The sequence below is a fragment of the Notamacropus eugenii genome, chromosome 1 (genome assembly GCF_028372415.1).
Source record: "Notamacropus eugenii isolate mMacEug1 chromosome 1, mMacEug1.pri_v2, whole genome shotgun sequence".
Classification (NCBI taxonomy): domain Eukaryota; kingdom Metazoa; phylum Chordata; class Mammalia; order Diprotodontia; family Macropodidae; genus Notamacropus; species Notamacropus eugenii.
In genome coordinates this window covers 293,462,715-293,485,544 of record NC_092872.1, presented here as the reverse complement: position 1 = coordinate 293,485,544, position 22,830 = coordinate 293,462,715, and the positions used below count along the sequence as shown (strand labels likewise).

Below are 22,830 nucleotides of genomic sequence, written 5' to 3'. Positions count from 1 at the left end.
ATATTTAATAATATTTTAACTAGTTACTTCAACAGCTTACACATTTTGTCCTTTCCTAAAATTATAGAAATAGAACACTACAGGAAAGTCTCTGATGTCCACTGGAATTCTCTGTTGTAGAAACAGGTTGCTTTTAATCAGTAAAGTTTTTCATTTGATATGCCAGATTTTTATTTATGATTCTACTCTAGAATAAAGGCTTAGAATCCTCATCTTTCAACTCTAAGCGTTGATCAAACTGTATCCTGTACAGAGAATCCATAAATTCAACAAGTATTTATTAAATGTCTTCTATGTAATAGATACGATGTGGATACAAAGGCAAAAATGAAACAGTCCCTCCTCTCAAGGAGGCAAAGCAACATGTGCACAAATGAGTAAATACAAAATACTTACAAGGTAGTTGCATGGTGTTTTTTGAGGGAGCAAGGAAAGCAGTAACAACTGGAGAAATAAGGAAGGAATGAGCAATTAGGAGCAGTATGGTGTAGTGGAAAGGGCAGTGACTTCCTAGTCAGAGTACTTAAGTTCAAATCCTGCCTCTGCTACTCTTGCCTCACAACTTGCTTCACTGCTGTGGGTCTCACTTTCCTCATCTGCAAAATGAGGAAGTTAGACTAGATGACTTCTGAGGTCACTTCCAGTTCTGAGTCTATGAACCTGTAAAAGGACTTTCACAGGAAGTGGCACTTCAGCTGAATCTTTAAGGGAACTAAGAATTTTAGAAAGTGGCCATAAGAAGGGAGAACATTCTGGTCATGGTGTATAGGCCTGTTCAAAGTCATGGAGATGGCAAATGGAATGTTGTGATCAGGGAGTAGCAAATAAAACTTTGAAGCTGGAGGGTAGAGTATGTGAAGGAGGAGGGATGTAAAATCAATTTGGAAGATAGGATCATGGACCTAGAACTGCAAGACTCTTCAGAGGTCACATAAACTAACTCTGTCCCTTTACAGTTGAAGAAACTGTAAGGCCCTGGGAGGTGAGTGATTCCTCCAAGCTTGAGAAATGGAGTTTAAAATCAGGTCCTCTGACTCCAGAACCAGTACTTTTTTTGCTGTACCATAGGTTGGAGCCAGATTTTGAAGGCCTTTAAATGCCAAACCAAGGAGTTTGTATTTTATGTTGGAGGCTATAGGAAAGCACTGAAACTTCTTGGATACGGTAGCGACAGCGTCTGGCCTGTATTTTAGGATTATCAGTTTGTAAACGATATAGAGAATAGTTTAGAAAGAGGAGACTTCAGGAAGGGAGACAGCTTAGGGGGATATTAGTTTTGTTTTTTTGTTTTGCTTTGCCCAAGGGAGAAATGTTAAGGGCCTGAACCAAGCCAAGCGGTAAAGAGGGATGTATGCTGGAGATGTGTTGGAGATACAGTTGACAAAAATTTGCTACTGATTGGATATGTGGCATGAAGAAGGTTAAGGAGTCAAGGTTGACTCCACTGTTGAGAACCTAGGTGACTTATTGGAAGCATGGTGGTGCTATTATCAGAAATAAAAGATTTGGAAAGGTGGGAAATACAGGAAAAGATATTGAGTTGTTTTGGATGTCTTAAGTTTGAGGTGTCTAATGGGTATCTGGGTGAAGGCGTGCAACCATAATTAGTGATGTGAGTCTAGTGCTCAAAAGAAATGAGGGAGGGATATGCAAATATGGGGTTCTTTTCCCATTTTTATGATCTCTTTGGGATACAGTCCTAGAAGCGATATTGCTGGGTCAAAGGGTACACATTTTTGTAGACCTTTGGACATAGTTCCAAATTGCCCTCCAGAATGGTTGGATCAGTTCACAGCTCCACCAACAATGAATCAGTGTTCCAACTCTCCCACATCTTCTCCAACATTTATCATCTTCCTATTTTGTCATGTTAGCCAATCTGATAGGTGTGATGTGGTACCTCAGAGTTTAGATTTACATCAGTAGTGTTTTAGAACATTTTTTCATATGACTATAGATAACTTTAATTTCTTCCTCTGAAAACTGCCTGTTCATATCCTTTAATCATTTATCAATTGGGGGATGACTTTTATTCTTGTAAATTTGACTCGGTTTTCTATATATTTTAGAAATGAAGGAATTATCCTCTTTCAAAAGGGAACTCACTAAAACCTTGGGAATCCTGGCATAATCATAAACATACTTGCCAAAAGGCCTTAATCATTCCTCACATGTCCCCTCCCTATTTGAAATGATGTCATTAACATAAGTCATTCCTTCTAATCCCTGAAGTCTCTAGAAATTAGTCATTATTTATCTCTAACTTCTATTTTCAATTTTTGCCTCTCAAACAGTCAATCCAGCAATACAGTAATCATTGGTACTTTTAATTCTCAATTATTTTCATCCCATAAGTGTCATATAGCAACACTGACATCTTACTATGCCATAGTTTGCAACTCTCCCACAGGTAACTGCAACCTTCCCTTGCCCCCAATCATTTACTTCAGAACTTATGTACTTTTGTTAAGAATAGAAAAGTAGTATTTCTTTTATTTGACTAACTTCAGAAATGATCAGATTTGTGACAGGTTCATACTAAAAACTTAATATTGAGACTCTGAGAAGGAGGAAAATGTCATGAAAGGAAGTAGCTTGTCTGGTAGATAGGGTAATCAGGAGCAGTGTCCTGTATGTAGTAAAGATTTCTTTGATAAGACATTGGTAAGGAAAAGGAGGACAAATGGGGGTGCTGGAGCCAGCTCATACCATGAGCTCATTATTAAATTTTCAAGGTAAGCATTTACACCTCAGAAATTAACAAACACTGCACATAAGGGCTGCATAGTTGTTTTGTTGATTGACTAGACTTCATTAAGTAATGGAGAAAATGTTAATAAAGCCATTTAAACTTAAAAGTGTATCATGAGTACATTTTTGTCCCTCTTGGAAATCCAGTTTTTGAATATCTCCATATACTCCTAAGGACAAGATAAATGAGATAAGAATAATAAATAATAAACAAGATCAAAAAGAAGATAAATATTCTTGACTTTGTAGGGCTCACTCAAACAACACTCGAGGTGAGGCGAGAGGGAGAAATGCTGGCTTTTCTTTGGGTGGGGGATATTGGTCTGTTTTGTGACTGCTCAGGGAGAGTTACCCGAGAATGCCATCCTGTTGCTTTGGCAGGTTCCCTTCCTTTCCAACCATAGTCACTCTGCAGAGGCAGTCAGGTGGTAAACATCAATTTCCCAGGATGAGAAAAGGTTTAGAAAAGTGGCCAAAAGGAAATCTGGGAGTCAAATAGTAGGGGAATGTAATACTGAATCGGAGGAAAAGCTAAAAAGAAAAGTAAGCTCAAAAAGTCTTTCCCCATCCCAGATTACTGAAGTAGTTTTCAGCGAAGAGGGTTGTGCTAAAAGATCGATAGGAGGGATGTTTAGGATTTGGAAAACTCTTTCTCTTTGCCTTTTTCTTTAAGTCCCCTGCTTTGTTCATCATGCCACCTAGCTGCCTTAATAATCTGCCATGTGTAGTCCCTCAGTAATCATGGAAGAGCAACCTAAATTAGTATTTCTAATGGGAAATTAGAAGAATAGCTGAGTGTATTAACAAGGAGTTAGCAAGCATGACTCAGTTCAAGATAATTCCTCCCCTGTTTGTTTCTCAAACCATAGCTGGAAAGAACAGTGTTTGAAGTGTGGGAAAAGAGGAACAGGACTAGTTACTCAAACTCTCAAGTCAGGAAGCTATGAATTCAAATCGTTCCTTAGAGACCTTTACCAGCTCTGTGACTTCGGTCAAGTCACTTATTCTCTCTTTGTCTCAACTTCCTCATCTATAAAATGAGGAAAATAGTGGTACTTTTCTTACAGGTTATTGTGAGGTTCAAATGAGATAATGTAGATAAGGGATTTTTATTAAGGAACTATGACATGTTAACTATTATTATGGGTATTATCTCGTATTCTCCAAAAGCAAAACTATTAAACCATTATCCATTATACAGCCCTCTTCTGTTTGATTGCATCCAAAACATTAACCTACAACAGTTTTCAGAAATATTTGTCCTTAATACTATAGCATTAAAGATCTGCACCAGGTCCTTATTATATTGTAGGTAATCCTGTGACAAGCAAGTACTAGCAGAGAATAAACTGGATCTAGGTGGCACAGTGGATAGAGTACTGGGTAACATGAGAAAGACCTCAATTCGTATCCAGCCTCTGACCCTAGCTTTGTGATCTTGGACAAGTCAGCCTCTGACCTGTTTGCCTCAGTTTCCTCATGTATAAAATGGAGTTCATAGTACCTACTTTCCAGGGTTGTTGTGAAGATCAAAAGAGGTGTGTGTGTGTGTGTGTGTGTGTGTGTGTGTGTGTGTGTGTGTGTGTGTGTGTGTGTGTGTGTGTGTGTGTGTGTGTGTGTGTGTGTGAAGATCAAAAGAGGGTGTGTGTGTGTGTGTGTGTGTGTGTGTGTGTGTGTGTGTGTGTATTTAAAGCACTTTGTAAACCTTGAAGTGCTATTGTTGTTTGTGGTTGTTCACATTGTTGTTTTGGTCATGCCAAATCCTTCATGACCCTATTTGGGGTTTTCTTGGCAAAGATCCTGGAGTGGTTTTCCATTTCCTTCTCCAGCTTATTTTACAGATGAGGAAACTGAAGCAAACAGGGCTAAGTGAATTGCCCAGGGTTACACAGCTGGTAAGTGTTTGAGACCAGATTTGAAGTCAAGTAGATGAGTCTTTCTGTTTCCAAACCCAGTGTTCTATTCACTGATCTACCTAGCTGCCTCTATTAAGTGTTAGCTATTATTTATTAATATTATTGCTAAATCTTCTTAAATTTTGCAGTAATGAATTCTGTTAAAATCTGTCTGTAATTTAGAAAGTAATACAAATTTTCAGTATTTACAATAGCAACCAAATATTACCCAAATTAGAAATTAATTATATTAAGGGAGAAAGGAGCACAGGTGATGTTTAAAAGCCTTCTGGTCTAATATAGTGCTGACTGATTTTCACTATAGGCCAAAATGCCTGATTAATATTCCTGAATATGCTATGAATTATATATATTATATATTCCTGAATATGTCATTCATCCATATGGCAGACATTTGAGTACTTGCAATGGACAGGGCACCTTTAAAGCTGCGTTATACTACAATACAACTAAATTTTGTATTGTGCTATAAAATACCCATCTTGAGAGTAATATAAGCAAAATGCTATGGAAGTTCTAGGCAAAATGATAAAGGAAGAGAAGGTATGCGGACAGAGTTCAGTAGGATGAGGATTTCAGTAGGCAGGAATCGGAAGGGAAGCATATTTGGCTGGAAGAATAGCCCAAGGAGAAACGTGGAGAAGAAAGACCACGTATTTGAAGAAGAGTTAATAATCTAGTTTGGCAGGACTTTTTAAACTCCAGACTGCCTCTTAGTTAGGCATTTCTCACCATTGATGTTTGTTACAATCATTTTGTTAGCACCAGTTCTTCTAGCTTTGTGGCCTAACTGTACTAAAAAATGTGTTTTACTGAAAAAGAATTGTTTATGCTTTTCAGAATGATGGCAGAGAAAGACAGCGCCATGAACATAGCGAAAGGCGGCGTCATGGTAACCCTGAGTCAGAGACCAATGGACAACCCCAGGGTGGTACAAGGCAGGTGGTGGAACACGATGATGAAGAAGATGAAGAGTTGACTTTAAAATATGGTGCCAAACATGTGATTATGCTGTTTGTACCAGTTACACTCTGCATGGTTGTGGTTGTGGCTACCATCAAATCTGTCAGCTTTTATACCCGGAAGGATGGACAGTTGTATGTATGATATATTTATTTATTTTTCTCTAAAATAGGCTTTTAAAAGATTCAATTATCACTTTTAGAGGCTTCTTGTAATAAAGGTGCCTTAAGTGTAGTCTTCTTCTGATGCTCAAAAGCAGATTGTTTTTTGATAAGGGGAAGGAGGATTTTGAATCCCCATTGAAGTGTTTTGAGTAGGATAGAGAGGCCTTGGAAATCTTGATAATATTTTTGCTGACATTAGACACTACAAGATCAACCTTTGTCTTTGTTTTCTTGTGGGAGGTCTTGTAGGAGGAAAGATTTGGAGGAGGTGACTTGAAAGGAGAATTCTTTGAAGATAATAAGTAATCAAGGAATAAAACTTGAGAATCTCTGCTGTAGATAATTCTTTGCCACGTAAAGAGAATCTCTTGATACCATGTGATATTATCTTAGTACTCAATTTGATTTTTGGTCTTTATGAAATCAAGTCCTTTATTTAGAGCTAAAAGTCAAGAATTATAAACCACTTCATCATCCTTAGCTTCTTCATAGTGCTTTGTCTTGTTTATCAGCAAATAGTAAATGAAGATCATTTGACTTAGCTTCCTGTACAGTATCCACTAGATGGAGCCAGCACCTCGCTTGAAATTATAGCAAAGGAATATACCTTTGCTCAGTAAATAATGTGCTTTTAAAAAAAATTGCCAGAATAAATAACTTGGAAAAAAGTTAATTTTTAAAATTAATTGAGAATATACTCTCTTTTTGTGGTGTTGGGGGAGGAAGATGCAGAATTATGGTTTGGGATATACTCTGACATAGCAATGGACTTTTGTTGTATTTTGTTTTCTTTTAGAATTTATACTCCGTTCACCGAAGACACAGAAACCGTAGGGCAGAGAGCATTGCACTCCATTCTGAATGCTGCCATCATGATCAGTGTTATTGTGGTTATGACTATCCTATTGGTGGTACTTTATAAATACAGGTGCTATAAGGTGAGATGAAAAGCGTAAGAACCTGATTTATTGTTTTGACTATTTTTTTAATGACCATTTCCTTCCAGTCTTGTCAGTCTTATGTTTACCTTTACTTTAGACCAGGAAAAGTCAAGTCATAAGTATTACAAAAAAATTAATTTAAATTTTTCATTGATAGCTTATGTTTTTATATCACCTTCATTTTTGAATATATTCTTCCCTCCTTGACAACCCAGCAAACTATCCCTTTTAATAAAGAATTTAAAAAGGCGGGGTTCTGGGGGTTGGAACATTTAGCAAAACTTGACCAACATATAATCTCAATCTGACAGTATATCCAACATCTAATGCCCACATTTTCTTACTCTCCAAATAAGGGATGCAAGTGCATTTTCTCATCTCTTCTTTGGGGCCAATTTTGTGTGTATTATTTTCCTGGTTCGTTTGACTTTATTCTTCATTAGTTCATGTAATGAATTTGCCATGTTTCTCCAGTGAAGTACAATACCTTGATCATTTCTTATAACACAATAGCATCCTGTTATGTTGATGTACCACAATTTGTTTGGCCATTCCATGATTAATAGGCATCTACTTTGTCCAGTTCAATGAGTGTGAACATTATAGTCACCTTTGCATAATTCCCAATTGCTAACCAAACTGTTGGGTTTAGTTCATAGCTTACCAATAGTGTATTAGTATGCTTGATTTCCAGAAGTCTCTATAACTGTGATTATTTCAATTTTTTTTCTTTCCCAATTTTCTGGATGTGAGGTGAAATCTAAAAGTTCTTTTAATTAGTATTTTTCTTTTGTTATTATTGATCTGGAGCAATATTTCATGTGGCTCATAGTTTGCAATTCTTTTTAGAACTGTTTATTCTTAAGTTGACCCCTTCTGCATTGGGAAATGTAGAGTGTAATCTCTTAATACTTTTTATTGGCCTTCTGATTAACTAGAGGAGAAAACTTCACTGAATGACTATACTCTTCCTTCATTTGGCATATGAAGATGTAAGAGAGTTGGGGCTTGGTTGATGACAGAGAAAAAACTATAAAAATCCTTGATTCTGATTATTTATAATCTCTCTTTTAGTTGAATTACTTTTTTTAAAAAAAATTATTTATTTATTTTTAGTTTAGTTTTATTTCCACAAGATTTTGAATTCCAAATTTTCTCCACATCTCTCCCCAACCCCCACCCCAAGACACTGTGCATTTTGATTACCCCTTCTCCCTCCGTTCTGTCACAACCCTCCCTTCCCTTATCCCCATCTCCTCTATTTTCTTGTGGGGCAAGATAGATTTCTATACCCCAGTACCTGTATTTCTTATTTCCTAGTTGCATATAAAAATAATTTTTAACATTCATTTTGAAAACTTTGAGTTCCAACTTCTCTCCCTTCCTCCCTCTCCACCGAGAAGGCAAGCAATTCAATATAGGTTATACATGTGTAGCTATGCAAAAGACTTCCATAAAAGTCGTGTTGTGAAAGACTAATTCTGTTTCCCTCAATCCTATCCTGCCTCCCATTTATTCTGTTCTCTCTTTTGACCTTGTCCTTCCCCAAAAGTGTTTACTTCTAATTGCTCCCTCCTCCCATTTGCCCTCCCTTCTATCATCCCCCCATACCCCACTTATTGCCTTCTCCCCTACTTTCCTGTAGTGTGAGATAGATTTTCATACCAAATTGAGTGTGAATGTTACTCCCTCCTTAAGCCAATGTGATGAGACTAAGCTTCACTTTTTCCTTCTCACCTCCCCCCTTTTCATTGAAAAAACTTTTTCTTGCCTCTTTTATGAGAGAGAATTTGCCCCATTCCATTTCTCCCCCCAATATATTCCTCTCTCACCCCTTAATTTTACTTTTTTAGATATCATCCCTTCCTATTCAACTCACCCTGTGCCCTCTGTCTATATGTATATAATCCCACCAACTCCCCAAATCCTGAGAAAAGTCTGAAGAGTTACAAATGTGATCTTTCCATGTAGGAATGTGAACAGTTCAGCTTTAGTAAGTCCCTTATGATTTCTTTTTCCTCTTTACCTTTTTATGCTTCTCTTCATTCTAGTGTTTGAAAGTCAGATTTTCTATTCAGCTCTGGTCTTTTCATCAAGAATGCTTGAAAGTCTTCTATTTAATTAAATGACCATTTTTTCCCCTGAAGTATTATACTCAGTTTTGCTGGGTAGGTGATTCTTGGTTTTAATCTTAGTCCCTTTGACTTCTGGAATGTCATATTCCAAGCCCTTCAGTCCCTTAATGTAGAAGCTGCTAAATCCTGTGTTATCCTGATTTTATTTCCACAATACTTGAATTGTTTCTTTCTGGGTGCTTGCAATATTTTCTCCTTGACCTGGGAGCTCTAGAATTTGGGCACAATGTTCCTAGGAGTTTTCCTTTTTGTATCTCTTTCAGGAGGTGATTGGTGGATTCTTTCAATATTTATTTTGCCCTCTGGTTCTAGAATATCAGGGCAGTTTATCTTGATAATTTCATGAAAGATGATGTCTAGGCTCTTTTTTTTGATCATGACTTTCAGTTAGTCCCGTAATTTTTAAATTGTCTCTCCTGGATCAGTTTTCCAGGTCATTTGTTTTTCCAGTGAGATATTTCACATTGTCTGCTATTTTTTCATTCCTTTGGTTTTGTTCTTGATTTTTCATAAAGTCATTAGCTTCCATCTGCTCCATTCTAATCTTTAAGGAATTACTTTCTTCAGTGAGCTTTTGAATCTCCTTTTCCATCTGGCCAATTCTGCTTTTTAGGGCATTGTCCTCATTGACTTTTTGGATCTCTTTTACCATTTGGGTTAGTCTATTTTTTAGTGTTATTTTCTTCAGAATTTTTTTGGGTCTCCTTTAGCAAGCAGTTAACTCATTTTTCATGATTTTCTTGTGTCACCCTCATTTGTCTTCCCAATTTTTGCTCTACTCCTCTTATTTGATTTTCGGAATCCTTTTTTGAGCTCTTCCATGACCTGAGACCAATTCATATTTTTCTTATAGGCTTTGGATGGAGGAGCTTTGACTTTGTTTTCTTCTGTTTGCATGCTTTGGTCTTCCTTGTCACCAAAGTAAGATTCTATAGTCTAATTCTTTTTCCGGTTTTTGCTCATTTCCACAGCCATTTACTTGACTTTTGAGCTCTTTGTCAAGGTAGTTCTCTTCTTCCAGTGGGGATGGGGGGGGTGTACTGTCAGCTGCTCTATCCCCCCTAAATCTGTGGGCTTAGAGCTCCAGAAACACTGGCTGTAGCTGCCCCAACTATGGCTGTAGTTGCCGTGCGTTCCTCTACCTCCTCCCCCCTCTTCTGCCCTGGGACTGGAGCTGGTCCCCTCCACTCTCCTGCACTGGTCTCACAGGCTTTTCTCCCTGACCCCCCAGTTTATCCTCAGCATTTTGGAGTCATGAAGTCTGGAAACCACCCCAGGTGTGAGAGATTCAGTCTCCCCAAGGCCTGCTCAGGTCCCCTCTGTGCACTCGCAGTGGAATGCGCTCTGCTCCAAGCATGGCATGATAGACACTTCCCAGTGACCTTTCAGGCTGTCTTGGGCTGGAGATTTTGCTTCACTCTGTCATTCTGTGGGTTCTGCAGCTCCAGAATTTGTTTAGAGCCATTTTTTACAGGTATTTTGGCTGGATTTGGGGGCAGCCCTCTAGAAAGTACGTGCTGTTACTCCACCATTTTCTGAGTTACTCTTTATCTGTATTTCTCACCTCTTTTTGTGACACTATATGTGAATTATATCCTGCCTTTTCTGGCCTTTGTTTATTTCATACCTTGATCATTCTTGGTTATTAAGGCAGCTAGATGGTGCAGTAGATTGAGTGCTAGGCCTGTAGTTAGGAAGACATGAGTTCAAATGTGGCTTCAGAGACTAGTTGTATGACCCTGGGCAAGTCACTTATTCTCTGCCTGCCTTAGTTTCCCCAACTATAAAATAGCTACTAAAATGAGCTACTTCCCAAGGTTCTAGTGAAGATTAAATGAGATATTTGTAAACTACTTAGCACAGTGCTTTAAGCATTATGTAAATGCTAGCTGTTGTTAATTATTAATTTTAGAATAAAGTTGTCTCTTTTACCTTTCTATGTATTCTGTGATGTGATATTCATTACCTTCTGCTCTAAACACATATGAGTCTTCCTAATCTTTTTTAGATGGACTTCCTCCATTTCATCATTATTTATATCTTAGAATCCTGATTTCCTCTCTTATTTCTCCATAGAAGTAGTTCCTGCTGAGGTATCGAGTTTATTCTCTTTATAAAATTCCCTTTGTGTCTTCTCACCTCTCTAGGTTTTCTGTCTTGGACATTCCACTATCTTCCTTAACAGTCAAGAGAGGCTTCTTGACAGGTCACATTACTTTTTTTGCCCTTTTATTCAGCACCCTCAGTTTTTCTTCCTCTCCTGCCTATCTGGGAAAGTCCCCCAAGGCTATTCTTTGGGGTCTTTTATGCCCCTCTTACTACTTCTTCAAATATCCCATACTTTCTTATAGTTTAAATTACTGACTGGTCCTAAACCATCATCTCTAGCCTGGTCTCAGCATGTTCTCATTCACATACTCCATATTCTCTGCAGGTTATCTCTACTTGGATAGCTGCTGGTATCTAAAGCTTAGTCTGAGATTGACCTCACTGTCTTTTCTTTCCTCTACTCTTAACCACTTTTCATTTTCTCAGTTATTATTAGCTGTCTTTGTTAGCCATTTTCAGTTTCTCCATGTTATTTGCCATTCATATCACCAGAGCCTACCAGTTTGCTTCCTCTTTTCTCTCTGTTCTTATAGTCCCTCATCAGACTTCAATTTTTTCATGTTTGAACTTATGCATTATCTTATTAACTAACTTTCTTGAAAGCCTGAAGATACTCTTTTGAATTTACCCCTTTAAGAACAAAAATAATTACCCAAAAGTAAAATTTTGTTCCTGTCACCTTTCTCAAAAATTTGCAATCGTTTCCAGTTCTCTTTTCAGTCAAAATCTAAAAATGATGGTCTTAAGGGTTCTTTTCATTTTGCTCTCATATCATATTTAACTACTGTCATCATGAATCATTTGAGCCTCACAAACTAGAAATTGAAAAATTTAAGAGGCCAGTATAGGATTATGGGAATAGGGAAGAAGAACGGGCCCAAGAATTGCAGCAGAGCATGAATTGGCTGGCTTTGGTGATTAATTGGCTATGGATTGTGAGGACAATAAAGTTTAAATACAGCTTTATCTCTCTGTATTTAGCTGGCTCCTGCTCCTACCACTGATCAGGTATTTAGAGTGATGTAGCTCTAATCCCTATATCACCCTTCTATGCTGTGATTCTTAGAATGCAGAATTTAGCCTATCCCTATCTCATCTTATTTTCATTGCATGAGACAATACATGTGAAAGTGCTTTATGAACTTTACAAATGTAAGGATTTGTTTATTAATAATGAGACCATTGGAGTTCACAGTAAATGTTAGACTAGCCTAATATATTTATAGTCAGCTTCTCTGGGTGCCATTCAGTATTCATAGTTTGTATTAGCATATAATCATTCCTGATTTTAACCAAGTAATAGAGGTTTTGACCATCTAATGCACCATAATCTATATACTGCTGCATACATAGGTACCTATGGTTTACGGCCCTATCTTTATTAAGATACATTGTTCAGATTAAAATGAAATCCTAATCCTTGCCAAGTATTCAAGTGAAAATGACCCTCTTGTTGGAAAAATAAAGTTATATTATATTGTATTATTAATATCATTAGAGAAATGTATGACTGGAAAAGATTGTGTAGTCACATAGCAGAAGTTAGTTAGATTGTAAGCTCTTTGAGGGCATGGCCTGTCTTTGGCCTTTTTCTCTATCTCCAGTGCTTAGCACAGTGCCTGACATAGTGGGTGCTTAACAAATGTTTGTTGATTGATTTTGAAGGATGACTGATAACCCATGTGCTTCTTGATGTCTGTGCATTTTCAGGAGAGTTGGAGGAGGGTCCATGTAATATGTTGCATGTCAAATTTACAAGAGAACATGAACAGGAAGGATACAGAATGATCAGACATGGTTGTATTACCATTTAGATCATTAGAATATGTCCTCACCATTAAGACCACAGGTCCATTGGAGTATTGGACGAGTGAGAATTCCTTACCATCAAAACAGCATCACCAGCTTTACGGCCTGGGCTGTGGGAGATAGATGTTTGAAATCTTCTCAGAATCTAAAAGTTCTTTTCTGCTAATCATTTCAACCCTTGCTGCTGCTGTCATTGTTTTTAATTTTTAAAAATTGGCATTTTTTTGTTTTTACATCACCTTCGTTTCCAAAAACAATCCTTCTTCCCTTCTGTAGCCTGGTACCAAAGAATAAAAAAGAAGGGGGGAGGGAGAAGTTGACCAAATTAAACAAAACATCAAAGAAGTCTAACAGTATATGCAGTGTTCCACTTGCGTAGGGCCCCTGCCTCTACAAATAAGAAAGGGATTTTCATCTCCTCATCTCTTTTCTAGGCCAAGTTTATATCCTACCTTTTAAAAAAAAATATTTTTACAAGTTTCTATCTCTCCTTCCTTCTAACCCCTCTCCCCAGTTACACAACAAAGAAAAAAAGAAAATCCTTATAATAAATATGCATAGCCCAGCAAAACATATTCCACATTGACTGTATCCAAAAATGTTTATCTTGTTCTGCATTTTGTTTCTGTCACCTCTCTGGCAGGATGTGACTAACACTGTCATACTTTTTTTTTTTTTTAAATCAGTGAAGAGTTGCCCAGTTAAAATTTGAAAGGACAGCGATCCTAAGATCAGATTATAGGATTTATAGCTGGGTGGGAACTTAGAAATCATTTTGTCTAACCTCATTTTGTAGACGAGGAAACTGAAGCTTGGGAAGGTGATTTTACTTGCCTAAAGATACATGGCTACTGTGTGCCACATCTGGAATTTCAATCCAAGTCTCCTGTCTCCCAGTCTAGTATTTTTTCCTTTAACACTAATTAGTTAGTTAAATTTCATTTCTCTGTGGCTTCAGAGGCAGTATAAATGAAAAGGAAAATGGCCAAAGCAGACTGGAGAAGCAACTGGACACTCAATCTCTAAACTGCATTATTAGCCCTTGAACTAACTGTTTATTTTTAAAAAATTTTTAAATTTTATTTTATTTAATAGTGATTTTACTACTAAGTATATCATGATTTTTCTGTTTTTTGTAGTTTTGCTCTTTTAGCTCACACATTTTCAGACTGCTTACAGAAAATTTGTATACAGCCAGAAATTCACAGTCATTTTTTTTTTCATGTTGGCATCTAATTTTGTTCAGGTTTCATTAACTAAAATTGACTTTGGAGAAACAAAACACTATGGGTAGGATTGTAAAATGCAGTATAATCATTTGAATCTCTGAAGTTTAGAAACTTGCCATAACCTGTTCTGAAAACCACCAAATAAATGCTTGACAATTTGAAAAGGTTGTGTAATGTCCTTGTGAAAGATACAGAACTGTAAAAAAAATTAAAACAAGTAGAGTATGAAAAAAACTGATAATATATCCCATGCAGTTTTTTACAATTCGGTTGAAAAAGTACGTTTTACAAGTGAAGTTGCAAAAGTTTATTAATGTAACAGTGTTTCAGGGAATGCTATTGAAGGAGTGTTAGAATGAATTATTTCTTTGCGTTGAAGTAATGGTTCCTTTCTGTGAAACCGGCTACAGTGATTATGCACCTATTATATGGGAAAGCTGAGGGGACTTCACAGAGTTAGGAGACTCATGTTTTCCTTGTCTGTGATCCCAAGAGAGTGCTATTAAGTCATGGACATAAATTGAATTTGCACGTACTGTCTTTTATTCCCTGTTAAGCTATTATTCATGTTTTTTATTATTATAGTCATTATTTATCTGTTATTATTCCCATTATTTAAACTTCACTAGGTCATTTTAAGTACTATTGTTTCTCTTTATTAGAAACACAGTTGGGGGGTGAAAGTAGTTTTGTAGATTTTCTGTCGTAATTACACATTTTAATTAATTTGGGAAGTAGTTTTTCTTTCAGATAGTAATTTATGAATCTGTTACTATATAAATACAAGTCAGCAAAAAGCTGTCAGTAATGAAATTCTTAGGTAAAGTAAACAAGAGGGAATCATGAAACAGCTGAAAATTATTAAGACTAGAACTTTGTGAAACCCATATTAAAATAGCTGAAGAGAATTGAGTTTCAGTATTTCATAGCAAACATGACTGCTTGACTTGCAATAAAAATGTCTTCTCCCTTTTCATTACATCTCATGGTAATGAAACAACTTGAGAGAGGTGGATTTATCAGCATAAATTATTTAACACTCTGCATGATTATTAATGTGAATGGTGTTAGGATGCATAAAATAAGTGTTTATCATCAAGAATATGAATGGAACTTAACTTTTGGTCAGTGTTTCTGATAATTGATGCATTGTGACTTGGATTGTATCCGAAAGTGAACATAGGTGAAAATATTGCCTAAGGAGCCCAAGAAAGATTGCTTTCTCATAAGATTATAAATTTAGAACTGGAAGCACCTCAGAGGCCATTTATACTTCCCTTTAGAGATGAAGAAACTGAGGCCTGAAAGTCGCTTGGCAAATGGTAAATTCTTTTAGAGATGATTATTTGTACCTTAAAAAAAAACAGAAGGGTTCTTTGAAAATTTTGGGTAGTAACCAATTATTATTGTTGTTATTGATAATAATTATTATACTAATCACAGTAAAGGTAATGAAACAGTATGGAGTACTGGATCAGGGGTGGGCCTTGGAATCAGAAGGTCCTAGGTGTAGTGTCTGCCTTTCATAGTATTAGCTCTATGAGTTTAGGCAAATCCTTTAATTTTTCAGTGCCCCAGGCAACTGTCTGAGTATTTCTATGCTATAGATGAGGTAATTGAAGTTCAGAAGTGGTTCTTCACACATCTTTTGCTTTCTGGAGATGAATGACATTTTAATGCTCTAGTTAAGAGCTAGGCTAATTTGGAAATTAAAAGTGATCACTGGATACAGTAGGACAGAATTCTCTAGCCAAGCCCTAGGCAGAGAACTACAGTCTAAAAAATGACTGCTCACAGTAACCACCATTCTACTTTAGGTCTTACTTTGGAAATTATTTCATAGTTCTTGTGTCTCTCTTTTTCTTGATTTCTTCACATTTGAGAAACCCTGAATTCTATGTTAACTAGGCCTGTTCATTTGTGTTATGCAAATATTATCAGCTTATGTTTCTTTTGAAAAAAGTTTTTTCATCTTCCATATAATAAAAAATCAATTTCTCCCCATGAATTTAAGAAGGAGTGCATGGATAGTAGTAATTTGTAAAGTACTTTGTAGGGTACTACAGAAATTTTGTACAATGATAGTAAACTAGTAGACATGTTTTGTGGAACTCCCTAACATGACTACTTTTTATTGAACTATATGATAAGAGTTTATGTATTGAAAGTCTTAATGAGATTTCAGCCTCTAAACTTTCTTTTGTCAATTTGATAGCTGACTTTCCATGCCCTGTTAATGTGTAGTGCCCAGAAGTCCATTTATTGAATGTTCCTTTGACTTAGATTTTCAGTGATGCCTTGGACTCATTTCAGAAATAAAACAAAACTCCTGCATTTAAAACATTACCACCTTGGGTTTTAATGACGTGCATATCTTCTGCTAATGATTTGCTGTGTTAGAGCCAATTCTTTTCTAAAACTGTACTATTTATGAAGGAAAAAATATAACTCCAGGGCATGAGCCAGGGAGAGTCTCCCATTGTCCCATTGAGTGTCCCATTGAGTTTCCTATTAATATTAATATTTAACCAACTTACTGTTCAGTGCTAAATGTCAAGCACCAAAAACTACATGCAGATATACACTATTCTAGTATTTGTAAATTCTGCCATCTCCCAGGTATAGTTTACAGGCTTCATAGAGAATTTTATGCTTGGAATTTGTCTTTGATTAAGGTTTTTTTTTTTGAAGCAAGAATGAATATGAGTTTTTATGGACATTTCTGGTCTGTTCCTGATAAAACTGAACCCCTTTCTCTTTCAGGTGATCCATGCCTGGCTTATCATTTCTTCTCTCTTATTGCTGTTCTTTTTCTCATTCATTTATTTGGGGTAAGTACCTAGAAGCCTAAATACTCTTCAGAAATTTCCTGTCTGCCTTTGTAGACTTCACTTAGTCTCACCTACATTGTTTTTCTGTTATGTGTATGTTATATTCATATCCAAATCAGTGGAGTCCTTATAAGGTCTAACAAACAAGTTCAAAATATTGGTAGAGTTGTTTATAGCTGCATTCCTAATGACAGTCCTTTTCTTCCTGACTGTTTTCTGCATCTTATTTCAGCAGACACACTGATGCAGTCTTAGGTTCTGCTAGCTTGATTGCATTATTTTAAAATGTTTATCAAACTATTAGCTTAATTTGACTATTCTGTAATGGACTACCATTTCTTTTCCAAATTTGGTTTGCCTTTCAACTTCATTCAAAAATTGGAAGACTGGATGTTTTTTACTATTGTAACAAGCTACCTGGGCAGCCTTAACAATAGTTTGCATGTGTCATAGAAAGTAGATTAAAGATAGTTTAGGTTATAGATCCCAAGATATGATTAGCCTCAAACTACCTAGGAAAGTTTTAGAAAGAAGGGTTGAAAATTTGAGTTCTTAGCAGTCTCCCATTTATTTCTTTATGTTTGTAGGTGCTGTAATAGGTACTTTAAGAGATAAAATGGCTAGACTTGGCAGGGCATATCTGTAATCCCGGTTACCAAAGAGGTACCAAAGAGACTAAAGCTGACAGTTCTTTTGGGTTCAAGCTACAGTGGGCTGAGCTGATTAGGTATCCACACTAAGTTCAGCATTAATGTGGTGAGCCTCTGGGAGCAGGAGGAGCCACAGCACAGCAGCCCAGAGGAGGTCACAGCTCCAACAGTGTTTGGAGTGGGACCAGCCTACGAGTTGCCCCTATATTTCCAGCCTAGATAAGATAAGGAGATTCAGTTTTTTAAAACTAAATAAACAAAAAACTCCCAAATGGTGCTTTGCCTCAAGGAACCAGACTCTTAGGTAGAGTTTTTCCTTTCTTTCCCTTTTGGGAGCTAATGTAATGCTTCAGTAGAACTCAAGAATGCTGTTACATTTAGTCACCCTTGTCTTGGTAGGACTGACATTATGATTGCTGATCTTTCTACTGATGCCTCAGGTAACTGAAAGGGCAAGAAGCAAAGCTCTTGGAAAATAGGTTTTCACATGATTTCTAGCATGCAGCTCAAACACATTATATTAATATTTAGTGCTTATTGCTGGTTGCTGGGTATAAACCTACCAAGCAAATGAATCTTCAGAGTAGCAGATGGAGGTTTGTCTCTCATTCCTTGCCCTTTTTATCGTTCCATCACAGATTTGACAAAAGGTAAGCTAAACCTAGATTGCAGGCTGCTTTCAGTGAACTCTGATGTAGCTTGGAGGAATTTTCTGGTACAGAGTTGTTACTCTAGTGAAATCCGGAGGCAGTGTGGTAGAATAATAAGAGTACAGGCTTGGGAGTTAGTAAGTCTTGGGATCAGCTCCTGCCTTGACACAGATTCCTTTTGTGTCAAATTTATGTAGATAAATCACTTAACTTTTCAATACTCTAGGCAACTAAGAGTATAATTGCATATGTGTTGCCAACCTGTATGATGGAGGCAATTTTTGCATTGAGATGATCCAACACTGATGAAGTCACAGGTCTGGATTTTAAAAAATAGTAAAGCTATAAATAGTCTCATAGATCTCATAATATGTTATGGTTTGCCTCTAGGAAGTGGTTTTGTTTTGTTTTCAATTATTCAATACATCTTTGTTCTAGCCCCTTTGTTTTTAACTCTGCTTTTCAGCGAAGTATTTAAAACCTACAATGTTGCCATGGACTATATCACTCTGGCACTCGTGATCTGGAATTTTGGCGTGGTAGGAATGATTTGCATCCACTGGAAAGGCCCCCTTCGGCTCCAACAAGCTTATCTCATTATGATCAGTGCCCTCATGGCTCTGGTATTCATAAAGTACCTTCCTGAATGGACTGCATGGCTCATCTTGGCTGTGATTTCAATATATGGTAAAGTTTTACAAAAACATACTGCTCCTTTAATTATGATGGTTCTGCTTTGTTTTTTTCTATCCTCCTGTTTTATAATTTTGACAAAAATGATACAGCTTGACCACGGGCCAGTCACTTAACTTCTCTGAGCCTCAGGTATCTCTCTAAGATTTATCCACTAAATTATCATCAGATTTCAGCCTGCTTCAGTGGAGGAAATTCCCACAATCATAATTTCTTGCCCTATTAACTTTATGCTATGATTGTTCAGTAAATATTAATTTTTCTTTAATATTATTGGTGGTGATAACTCAGTTCACATGCTAGATGTAAAAACTAGAGACTGAGAGAGTGCAAATTGTTGTGCCATATCTAGACCATAATTTTGCCAACCCTGAAAGTGAGAGCTTTTATAGTTTGTAAAAGATTTTTAAATTTTTACAAGAAAGGTTCTGTAGAAATACCATTTTATCACTTTGGCAAATTTAACCCAAATGGTATTTAATACAATATGCTGTTCTGATAATAGTCTACTACCAACTTTTTATAAAGTAGCTCATGTAGCGTTGTTTCTTTTTTTTAAAGATGACCTCATTTAGGCAAGAAAGATGCCTACTTCAACAAGGCTACTTTTTCTAACCTCATGAATATGGCATATATTTTAGAATAATGCAGCGCCTTTCCCATTTACTGTTCTAATGCTCATAACTTATGTTCCACTCGTATGTACCATCCCCATTTTATTATGACAGAATTTGGGTATTCCAGGCTACATTCTTCTTGTACTTAGACACAAGTTAGACCTGCAGAAATGGAATTAAACCTGAAAGTAAGATCTGTCATTTTCATCCTCAGATTTAAGACATCTTTGGTATAGTTGGGAAGTCTTACATCTCCTTTGCCTTCCTACTTCACTGTGGCAGTATTATTCTTTGCAATTTATCTTCCTCGTTGATGTACGGGGGAAACTGATACACATCTGTGAAGTGCTTTGAGCTTCTGAAAAGAAAGGATACTTATGGGTTAGAGCAGGGTTTCTCATCCCTGCTTTTGAGTTTTTAAACTGTTGAATCAGCACAAAAAATGTCAAGAAATTCTTATTCTTAAGCTAATGCTAATTTTAATATAGTTTGATTTAAATAATAAATGCCATCAGTCACCTGGTAGTACATCTCCACAGAAAGCTAGAAGGAGCTGCTTTTTGGAGTGTGACAAATCTCTTTTTCTTTATCGTGTAATAAATTGTGCTGAAAATTGCAAAGTATAAGAATTTTTTGCCCCGCCTAAGGAGTTAGCTGATCTCCAAAGCACAAGATCTCTTAACATATTTTCCATCTTTTCTCTCAATATTTTGAACTTTATTTAAAAAAAATTGTTAGTGTAAATTTTCATGCTCTGAATTTTGAATTACATTGAGGAAGTGTAGAGAATGGCATAATGGTTTGGAATGAGTTGTGAAGAAATCGCTCCTAGCTCTGTTGCTACTTAATAGTTGGATGACTTTGCATAAAAAACTTATTGTTACTTGATACTTATTGGTTTTACATACTTTTTAGGAGAACCTAATTCTGTAGAGGGCCTGTCAGTTAACTACCCTATTGTCCTACGTGACATCTTCACCTCCCAGACCATAATTTCCTTCCTCAGCCACAACCTCCATCTCTGTGTTTGTCTCCCCCATCAGAATGTACACTTTCTTGAGCTCACTGTCTCTCTTTTGTATTTGTATCCCCAGCACTTAACACAGTGCTTGAGACACAGAGTAAGTGCTTAATCAGTGCTTTAATTCATTCATTAAAATCGTTTATGTACTGTTGATCAGCTAGCTGTAGAAATAATAAAGCTTCATTATGTGCTATTTCTTTTGTTTTTTCTAAATGCACTACTGTCTGATTTCAAGATCCTTAAGTTCCCACATACTTAGAAAAAAAGGAATAAGGATAAATCTGTTTTATTCTGTTCTTCACAATCTTGAAATGCTCAATCAAAACCCTTCTCATTCGACTTTTTAAAGGATATTAATCTCATATTTAGCTTATATGTTTGATTTTTTTATGAGAAACAACTTAGTGGCCTGTTTCTATTTATAGCACATTGACAGTTTTTGGAGAATGGATTCATCTTGTTATCACCACTGTCTTTTTCTTACAAAATGGGAAGGTTTATTCATAGAACCCAGCTGATTCTATATACTATAGAGTAAGCATAGAGAGGTCAGCTCCCAAATATCATTTATAGATATTCTATTATTGTTTATTTGAGGGTCATTTTCACTTCTGACCTTCACATCCTATTAAGAGACAATAAGGTCTCTTACCTATCTTTTCCTTCTCCCCTCTCCCCACAACCTGCCCCAAATTGTACCCAGTATGGTTCATAGTATTTTTTGTTTTTTCTTCTTCTTTTTTCTAGATTTGGTAGCAGTTTTGTGTCCAAAAGGTCCACTACGTATGCTTGTTGAAACGGCTCAGGAAAGAAATGAAACTCTTTTCCCAGCTCTTATTTATTCCTGTAAGTATTTTGCAAAGACTTTGAGTTAGAAATCACCTATTTAACCATTGAGAGGCCAAAGAAATCCAGTTATGATGATCATCACAATGATCTCTTCAACTTTAACTTATAATTTTGTCTGCTGCAGAGTTTTTGTTTCCTGCAGAGTTAGGTCCTTGGCCTAATGGTGATTTGTTTAGGAGATGGCGTGGAAAGAGCACTGGATTTGTGGGCACAAGTGAGAGCTTTATTACTTACTATCTGTGTGTGATGGTGGGTGAGTCATATTACTGGTCTATCATTCAGTTTCCTCATTTGTAAAATTGGAAATTGGATTAGATGATCTAATAGCCAGTCTTAAGATTGTACACTTGAATCTGGGAGGGAGTGTAGTCAGTTGAATTTAGGCTTTATATTGTAGTCACTGATTTTTTTTTTAAAGCATGAGAATAAATCTGGTCAGAGAGATATCCTCTAAAAGGATTACCCTGGCAGAACGTATAAGACTAGGTTGGAGTCCAGAAGTAGTACAGTGCAACCAGGGCTATTGTTATTCATACTTCATTCATCCGTGCCATCAGGAAGGTGATATCATGACTTGCGAGTAAATTGGATTTATGTGAGGCAGGACTGTGCAAAGTCTCCAACCTCACTCTTTCCTCCAAAGCCATTTGGGTCCAGTGGCAAGATCTAGATTAGGATGACTGGAGATGGCCCTGGAAGCAGTGGGAGACCTTGGCCTTTTTAAGTTAAAGTCTTTCCAGGTCTCAGTTTCTCTGAGGCAACACCCATTCAGTGATTTAAAGCTAAGTAAGAAATGAGACAAAAGATGGTCTAATTTATGACAGTATTCTGGGTGAGAGGTAATGAAAGACTGGCAATGTGAATGGAAGGGAAGAGAAATGATGGAAGTTCTGGAGACAGAAAAAGATTTTGCAACCAGGACTATAACCCTCATGCCACAGCTCCCTAATCAGAGGCTATACTTCCCACCCCTCTTTTGGTGGTGCCAGCTTGATCCTTTGCCAACTCTTCCTCTTATGCTGTGGTTTCTCCTTACCTGCTGCCCCAGCATCCTATGGCCATCATCCTTGTCTCTTGGGGTGTATTTCTACTGGGATGGAGAAGATTCCTTCTCCTCCCTCCATCCCATGAGCCACTCTTCCTTTATACCCAGTCATTCAGTCAGCAAACATTTATTTAGTATTTACAATATATCATACACTGTGCTAAGAACTCAGGATACAAAGAAAGGCAGAAATATGGCCTGTTCCCTCAAGGTGTTCCCATTGTAATGAGGGAGATAATATGCAAACAACTACGTACAGATAAAATGCTGGTAATCTTGAAGAGAAAGCACAAACAATGGAGAAAGGAGAGTGGGAAGGACCTCCTGTAGAGGGTGGGATTTGTACTATCTTTTTTTTTTTTTTTTGCAAGACAGTTGGGGTTAGGTGATTTGCCCAGGGTCACACAGCTAGTGTCTTATGTCTGAGGTCAGATTTGAACACTCAGGTCTTCCT

General features: G+C 36.8%; 1 protein-coding gene across 3 annotated transcripts in view; it reads left to right on the top strand.

The window, feature by feature from the left end:
* The window catches only part of PSEN1 (presenilin 1), a 69,649-nt gene that overhangs the window by 20,088 nt on the left and 26,731 nt on the right, over positions 1 to 22,830 (top strand). For all 3 annotated transcript variants that reach the window (XM_072629204.1, XM_072629205.1, XM_072629203.1), the window contains exons 3-7: positions 5,508 to 5,764; positions 6,591 to 6,732; positions 16,781 to 16,848; positions 18,615 to 18,835; positions 21,230 to 21,328. In XM_072629204.1, coding sequence (XP_072485305.1) covers positions 5,508 to 5,764; positions 6,591 to 6,732; positions 16,781 to 16,848; positions 18,615 to 18,835; positions 21,230 to 21,328 — 787 coding nt within the window. The remainder of the gene's footprint in view (positions 1 to 5,507; positions 5,765 to 6,590; positions 6,733 to 16,780; positions 16,849 to 18,614; positions 18,836 to 21,229; positions 21,329 to 22,830) is intronic.